The 8,914-nt window shown below is 33.9% G+C and overlaps 1 protein-coding gene across 1 annotated transcript; it reads right to left on the bottom strand.

Moving 5' to 3' along the window:
- Positions 1-393: 393 nt before the first annotated feature.
- Positions 394-5,365, bottom strand: LOC109802042 (putative WRKY transcription factor 4). The gene is made up of 4 exons (XM_020363244.3): positions 4,843-5,365; positions 3,286-4,013; positions 3,042-3,200; positions 394-998 (listed from the first exon to the last, which is right to left on the bottom strand). The coding sequence occupies exons 1-4, from the start codon at positions 5,215-5,217 to the stop codon at positions 716-718; spliced, it is 1,545 nt and encodes a 514-aa protein (XP_020218833.1). The 5' UTR covers positions 5,218-5,365; the 3' UTR covers positions 394-715.
- Between the last annotated feature and the right edge of the window lie 3,549 nt (positions 5,366-8,914).

Below are 8,914 nucleotides of genomic sequence, written 5' to 3' on the forward strand. Positions count from 1 at the left end.
CAAAAGTATAATATAGTAGTATACCAATTAAAATGTATTAACTGGATCTATACTTTCCCTATTTCGCTCTATCCACTACAAACTTAAATTGGTCCTGCCAAAATGCAGCTGGGATGAAATGCAAAATTTACAGAATATTCGTGTAATAAATATAAATTTTTATTATGTAACCATCACATTGATATTTCACTACGAACTTCAATCAAGGCTCGTCACATACTTTTAGATCAGACAAATTTCCTCTTTCCAATTTTTTGCTTATTAGAAAATAACAACTACAGTAAAATTCAGTAAAAAAGAATGTTGTTGTAACCTTTAGTGGGGTTGGCTACATAGATAAATCCATACATGCAAAGTCATGCTTTTAAATTCAATAACAGAAAAGAAGTTCAATTGTGGGATGCAAGCTTTTCAATATTATTTGTACTCTAGAACTGTTCTTACAACTTACAAGGAGTATTTTATAAATTATATAATAATGTTCGTACATTAGTTGAAATGATCTTCATACCTGTAAACGACATCTTATACAAACAATTCCATAATTTAAATGTACAAAAGAAGGTGTTACATACAGAGAAACTAGAAAACAATAAACATGCACTAACCATTGCCAACTATGACTAGTGACTACACCTTCATATTATCCATTTCATCTTCTACACATCTTCATTCTGTACTTGGAAGTGGAATAAGTGAACGTGGCACCACACTTCTATACTATGATTTGTTCTTCTTTTAAGCGCAAATGTACAGGTCTTTGGTCATTGCTTCCAAACTCCATATCTTTAAGCAAAGGATGCTTCTCCGGCGCTGCATTATGCGGTTTTAACGGCATTGGATTGCTACTAGCTGTGTTGTGGCTGCTGTTTCTAGCAGCCGGCACATCATGATTGTGCTTACCCTCATACGTGGTTATGACGGCTTTGGGGTCCGTTGAAGCTCTCTCAACATGCTTACGCACGTTGCATCCGGCACTTGTGCATTTGTAATAACTCCTGCTCATAGACAACTTCAAAATATTTGAATACAAAATACATGGAAAGTTATGAACAAAACTGGCTAACAAATTGTTGTCCGATTGAAAGAACGAGTTAGATGCATAAGCATCACATTGAAAAAGAAGTTTGCATATCTTAGGAAACAATTAGAGCCATAAAGCATCTCAAGACGAGAACACTGGCTTCAAGAAGGGAACAAAACAAAGCAACAATTATTCCTATCGAATTTTATGCTTTTCGGGAGGGTTGGGTCAAAACTAAAGCCAACCCACATGTTAAGGATGTTACAGCATTGAAGAACAAAACTTGCATCCTGAAGTTATGATTATCTCATGATGAAAAGGGATAGTTATATAGTGTCGTACAAAAAATGCACGAACGCATATCATACACTGAAATGGTGCTAATAAACAGAAATACAGACTAATGCAACCACAAACAGCACCAAAAGTTTAGAACAACATCAACGTATGTAGGGAACACTTATATCAATGGAGCAGAACAAAAAATAAATAACATTTCAGACCCAAAGAAGCACACACAGTGTAGGAATAAAAAGATCTTTTTGTGCAAAACAGAAGAAAAAATATCAAATTCTAGAATGCCATGACAATTTTTTTTAAAATTTTTTTACAAAAACTGAATTTACAACTACAATATATACACAACAAATAGTTTAAAAAGTTCCTTGTAGAAACCATGCATGTGGTAGGTTATAGTAACCAGATTCTTTCAACAACTTTTCATATTGCAAACCCAATTTCCATCCCATTTACCGCTTACTAAATTCACTTAAAGGAATTCTTGTGAAAATAATGTCAAAAGTGTCAAACTGGATATCCATATGAATTCCATACCCATACCATATTTCTGGAGACTATTGGCAGACTTTGTCAAGTTAAAATGTTAAATTTCTCCCTATTTTCCAGTTGTAATTTGTCAAGCTTAGCATCTGGGTTTATAGCACCCGATCCCATTGATTATAGCAAGTGACAGATAAAATCCTACAATAGAATCCGAGAGGCTTTGAATCTGACACTAGGATAGGCGAAATCAAATTGCTCAGTGAATACTTTTAGCGCACAATATAAGGAAAACTAAAAGCATATGAAGTTGATTTAGGAGTAAGAACTGAAAATAATACTCGTTATATCAGTTATGTTTAATTTTGTTTAAGAAATTAGTAGCTTTATAGAAGAAATTTTGTTTAATTTTATCTGTCACTTTAGAAAACTATGAAGATATCAACTAATTTCTCTAATTTTATCCTTATCTCGTTAGATCTCCACTGAATGGTGATAGCAAAGCATCAATGAAGAACAAGGGTAATATTGTCAAAAACACTTGTCTTAAATGCTTTCATAATCCTTGAGCAAAAACCTTAACCAAATATTTTGAAACAGAAATAGTATCAATCTACACAGATTAGTTGTGAGTGTGACAGAGTAAATTACATTGACCTCCTTGAGGTTTAAGAAACACATGCAAAATCCCTCTTTAGCTTCAGAAATTACACTGACCTGGCCTATTTTAATATTAGGCAAATAATCCTTGCATAAAATTTAGAAGTTTTCTAAAGTCATACCTACTGTGTACATTTGTTCAGGGCATACTGTACCCATTTAAAATCTACTAAGGTAAATGTACAATAAACAACTAGAGTGATTTCATATTAAAAATTACTGCATGTTATACAAAATTAACAGACTAAATTTTAGGTAATAAAATCAATCTTAAACTTCTTATACTCCTGTTGCACTGATTCACCTTATATCATAAAAATATGGTGCTTGCTTGTTAATTTATCTAGAATGTTTTTATATATGAACTCAATAGAAGATACAGAAAACATAATGATGAATTCTTGAACGTTCAATTAACTTCATATCTATTGAGGTAATCAAACTCTGCAATTATTGATATGATTTCAAAGCAGTAATTTGTTTAAGATTTAAACCCATTTTAAATTTTTGAGAAATATGAACCTAAGAAGCTTTTAGAAGAAAAATTGTAGCATATAAGAATCATTAAAGTAATCACCTAGGATGAGGATTTCCCTTCACCACTTTCTGACCATACTTTCGCCACCTGTACCCATCATCCAAAAGATCAACTTCACTTCTTGTTTGCACAATGATTTTGGGTTCTGTAACAGTCTTCTGAGATAGGGGTACTTCAGTAACCGTGACATCAGTGTTCCTGAAAAGCAGAAATTTAGCCTACATCATGCAGAATTATAGAAGTGCATAGATGTATGATCAAGAATTAACATTGATAAACTTGCCTTCTCTTAGGGTTTGGCTCACTGTCATCTGCCTCTTCCCTGTTATCCACATCACCCACTTCCTCACTCTCACTCGATCCAGGTAGTAGTTGCCTAGGAGCTCCTTGATTGGAGGTCTGGTCACTTTCAGGAACTGAACAATCAGGAATGTTTTCACTAAACTTGTTTACTTGTCCAACCCATCCTTGTGAGTTTGACTCAGACTTAAGCTGAATAGTTGCATTTCCATTCAAATCATTATTATCTTTGACACGCTTATTTGCCTGAGGCTTTTCATGGTTATGTTGGCCTTTATAGATGATTTCAGTTATGTGACCATCGGGGGCACGCTCAACTTTTTTCTTCACAGGGCAATTCAAATGTGTGCACTTGTAATAGCTTCGTGGATACTCGCTACCCTTAACTTGCTTCTGTCCATACTTACGCCAGTTGTAGCCGTCATCTGCAGGTTTGTCAATGGGCAGGGAAGATGGTTGAAATTTCTTATCAGCCTGCGAGAGATCTGATGTTTCCAGTTGAGCATTTTTAGGTTCTGATACAGATGAAACTACTTGCTGCTCTGAAGCTTCATTTAGAGCAAAAGATTGCTGCTGTACAGGTGGTTCGGTGGGAGCTGTTACTGCAGGCAGCTGGTGGTAATCAGCTTGCATATGCATATGAGATTGTGCTAGGACAGCTTGAGCTGTAACCTGTGCTAAAGCCTGTTGGTGGGACATCCCAAAGGGGCTCTGTATACATCGAATTGAAGAGATAGTGAAAACCTAAAATTATATCCACCATCCCAAGGCAAAAAGATCACACTAATAATAATAATAATGAGAAAAATCCCAGCATCAGGACCAACAAATGATGTTAATATCTTTTTAAGGGCAAGACAGATCTTGAATAACATTTATGAAATTTAGCACGCAGTCACGAACAAGTAGAATGCAAAGCTACAAACAATCGTTCATAGAAAACAAATAAATCCAGTCCTTGAGTTGCTTAGTCAACATAGACTTGGATAATATCGTGACTTACAAATTTTGTCTTCATTTTCTGTTGTTGCCAAAAACACCCCATCAAAGTTATCATTAAAGAGAATCAAGGTAATGCAACCCAAAGTCATTTTACTATGACACATAATGCCTCTAAATATTTTGTAGAAGTGTGATCTAAAAATCCTATTCCTATCACTCAATTAATCCCTCCAACAATACCAACGACTTAATTTGTCTCACTCCAAATTCGCATACTGCATGCACTAAAGATCAAATCGTCGTCTGCAAAATCCATTTAGGCAACTCCAAAATGGAGAAATTCTTAGACAACACAGAAGCAGTCCACATAAAACAACACATGACAAAGCACAATTGTACTAAAACTCAGATCAAATCTGAATTGCAGAGAGCACTACAAATCCCCAAAATCCAATCAACCGATCCCACCCCGCTCTTTCAAAAAAAAAATCACTTTTTTACAAACACGTCTCCAAACACGATACACCCCTTTCTAAATGAATCGACAAAAACCGTTCTTTTTGGTTCGAGAAAGAATATTATTAATGAAATGAATGACCTGAGGGGAAAAGAATCCAGGGGAGTTGAGAAACCCAGAAGGGCTCAAACCAGGAGGGACAGTGAAGACCGGTGAACGAGCAATGACCAAATTCATGGGCCGGCTCTGCTTGAAGCCCTTGTGGGGCCCATCGTCGTCTTTGGCAGAGTTGTCAGCGGCGGCGGAGAAGGCCATGGGGGAGGCCATGGCGCCGGCGAGGAGCTGCGAGAAGGAGCGGCAGTCGCCGGCGTCGGAGCCGAAGAAGCTGGAGACGAGGGTCATGGGGCCGGGGCTGGCGGCGCCGGCGAAGAAGGCCTCGGCGGAGGGGCGCGGAGGGAGGGTGATGGTGGGGCGCGGCGGCGGCGGCGCGGCGGAGTCGGCGTTGGGAGTGGACATGGGTGGGTGGTGGTTGGGAAAGAAAAAAATAAAATAAAAAAAAAATGGATAGCACGAGTGAGCCACCGAAATGATGGGTTTCGTGTTGGGTTGGGGTGTGCTGTTGTCTGTGTGTTATCTTCAACACTCTCACCGCAAAGTCCACTTCGTGTCGTGCAAATTCAACATTATTAAAAAAAAATTAATAAACAAGTATAATTCTATAGAAGTATAGTGTTCTCTTTTCTCATTATTTTATTGTTACTAATATTTATCAGTTTTATCTATTATTAATTTTTGTTAAAAAAATTTGATTAATTATTTTTAGTTTTTTTTAACTACCTTTTCTTATTCAAAGAATTTGAATTTGAATCTTTTTAAGGATTAGAATATAGTACTATTCACACTAGATTTTTAGTTACAAAAATTATATATAATTTAAGTAAGTGTTGTTTTCTAATTTAAATTAGAGTTTTCTCTTTTTTTTTAGGTTAAATTATATTTTTATCCTTTTATAATATCAAATTCATAATTTCTAGTCTCTCTATTTTTAATTTTGTAGTTTTAGTTCTGTAATTTTATAAAAATTTGTAATTTTTGCCCTTTTATCAAATGTTTATCCATTAATTTTCAAAATTATAACATTAGTCATAATCGATATTAAATAAATGACTTGGTCATTAGTATTTAATAATATTTAGACTAAATGTAATATTGTACTTGTTAGACTAACTTTTCTTTTGGCTTGAATTTATGTTGAAGGACTTGAGGTGGGATGGAGATGTGCTGAAATCTTTTTCCTTCTCCTCTTAGATTCTAGTGTGTCTTAGAGTTGTGTTTTTGGTGGTTGATCATTGCCTCAAACGTTAGGAACTCAAGATCAATGGTGTCGGTGTGGAAAACCCAAAGTCACTTCCTTCCTTCTCTTCCTCTTCTCTTTTCTTGGTTAGTTTGAAGTCGAAGCAAGGGGAGGTAGACCAATTTTTTTTTGTATATTTAAGTTAAATGCATGATTTGGTTGTTGGTTGATTGCAATTGTGTGGATGAATTGCATGATCTTGGTTAGGGTTGCTAGACCATGGGGTTGTGGTATACAAGAGAAGAATTTGGTAGAATTCATATATCTTTTTATTGCATGTGTGTTTTGGGCTTAGAATTAGGTTGTTTGAAGTAGCTATATACTTGTGTATATGTTGCATGTTGGAGATTCCTTTGTTTTAGGTGGATTGAGGTAATTTTTGGGGTCTGCAATTGCAAAACTCTAATGTTGCACCAAGCAAGCCTTCATGGCACCAAGCATGACTCGCATTGGAAACTCTCTGTCTCGTTCACACTAGGTGTACGATTGGTGGTGTCGAACATAAGTTAAGGAGAAGTTTCTGACTCAGTCACGTAAGCGTGGTTTGAATGACGTCGAACGTGAGGTAAGAGAATTGTCTCTACATGATTAACACTAGGTGCCAAAGGCATGTCGTTAGTCATAAGGAAAGAGAATCGTCTCAAATTGATGTGAGGCCAAACTAGGATTTTGTCATGCTGGGCGCGAGGTCCCAAGGGTTCCTTACCTCAACCATGTTAGGTAATGGTTAAGTAGTGTAAGACATGGATGAGGCAAAGAACCCCCAGCCTTAATGGCGTCGAACGCGAAGAGAGTTACATTAGGTGCAGATTATGTTATGATTTGTATGTTTCCTCGTGAATAAGTTGGTGAACATGAATAAAATATGTGAGTATACTAAATGTTGTATGATGTATGATGTTGATGAACATTGATGAGCTATGTATGATTGATATGTTATAGTTGCATGATTGGAGTGTTGAATAGGCATTGATATGTTATTCTTGGATGAGTTGATAGGCATTAGTATGTTATACTAGAATGGAGTGATTTGATCTTTATGTGCATTGACTCGGGGTAATGTATATAGATCATGTGTGTTGAGGTGTTAATGCTATGGTTGATTGACTTAAACTAAAGGAAATGTGAGGTTTTTGAATGTTAAAGATCCTATGTAGGGAATATTGTTGTGGCATTCTAGGGGACTAGTTATTGAAAACCTCTCCTTGAGTAGGTGTAAAACTCTTGGAGTGAATTTTGTTGAGTCTCATTTAAGTCTTTAATAAATGTTAGAATAAAGAATGAAGTTGAGAGCTACAACCCTTAATTGATTACTAGAAAAGTTGAGTGATTTTTTTAGGATAGTTAGTGGGCTAATTTCATGAGTGACTTGATAACGTATGTCAAGGTCATGAGACGCTTATACCTAACTATATTAGTCCTAGCAGTAGAATTGAACTTTCCTAGTGTGAGTGGCAACATTCAAGAAATTAGATGAAGGATTAGTATTCCATTTTAACTGTTGATCTAGCAGGCATATTGGATTTAAAAACGATTGGTTTGGTTTGGTAAGCCATTTAGACTACTCAAGTGTGGTAGAAAATCTCTGTAGGTGAATGTTTAGCGAAACATTAGATGTGGTATTTGCATATGATGTGGTATGAGTTGATAGTATTCATATATATGCATGGTGTCAATACCTTAATGTATGTTACGATTATGATGAATGTTTGATTGACTTGAGTGTTTAGCTTTCAAACATGTTGATTGGTGACTATTGTAAATCATGAGGTGTTTATAGTTGGTTTACATATGGATATTGACAATAGTATAAATATTTCCTTCTATACTTGTATGTTTTAGCAGTCTAGCTTACACTTACATGTTTTTCATATGGTTTAGACTACGACGATCATGTTTTCATAGGAGCGGGGCATGGATAGCTGGAAAGGGTTGTTGGAGTTGTTGTGAGGCCATATTGTTGGCAATGTAATCAATAACTACTTTTGTTATTCTGTATAGATGCCACTTGATCAGTATTTAGGTTATATATTGAACTTTTACTGGATTAGTGTAGATACATATCTATATATGGTTTATATTTATATAGCTACTATTATATTATATATATATATATATATATATATATATATATATGATATATAGTACATATCCAGATAATTGTAAATGTATAATTTTAAGTAGTATATATAATTTCTGCTACTAGTGGTGAATGGTTTCATAAATGTAATGGCTAAGGCGAATTGTTACACTAAATTATACTTTTAATTATCATTTTTATCTCATTTCATCTTATATAATTACTTTTATGAGATAAAAATTAGAATTAAAAATAAAAAATTAACTTGAATATTATATAATTTTTATTGTCATGTCATTTATTTTATATCATATCATGACTAACATTATAATTTTAACGATTAAAGGATTAAATTGTCAATTTTATAAAATTAAGGTACTAAAATTGTATAATTAAAAACAAATATATCAAAATTACATATTTCATATTATAAGGGGAAAAAATATAATTTGACCTAATATCTATATTTATATATAAATATCTTTCTTTATTCTTTTTTACATTTTTTTAACATTTAAATCTCTTTATTTTATTTGTTTTTTTTATCATAATATCTCTTAAGGTTAAAATAAAACTGAAAAAAGGTAATATATATATATATATATATATATATATATAATTAACTATTCAATCTATCAATAATAATTAAATACTTATTTTTAATTATTTTTAGTTTTTATTTTTGCTTAAGGTTATTTTATTTTTTTAATTATATATTATCTCACTTAATTTATACGTTATAATTTTTTTAAAAAAAATTATATTATTTTTAAACAAAA

Source organism: Cajanus cajan, chromosome 4 (assembly GCF_000230855.2).
Source record: "Cajanus cajan strain Asha chromosome 4, NIPB_CcT2T_4, whole genome shotgun sequence".
NCBI classification, from domain to species: domain Eukaryota; kingdom Viridiplantae; phylum Streptophyta; class Magnoliopsida; order Fabales; family Fabaceae; genus Cajanus; species Cajanus cajan.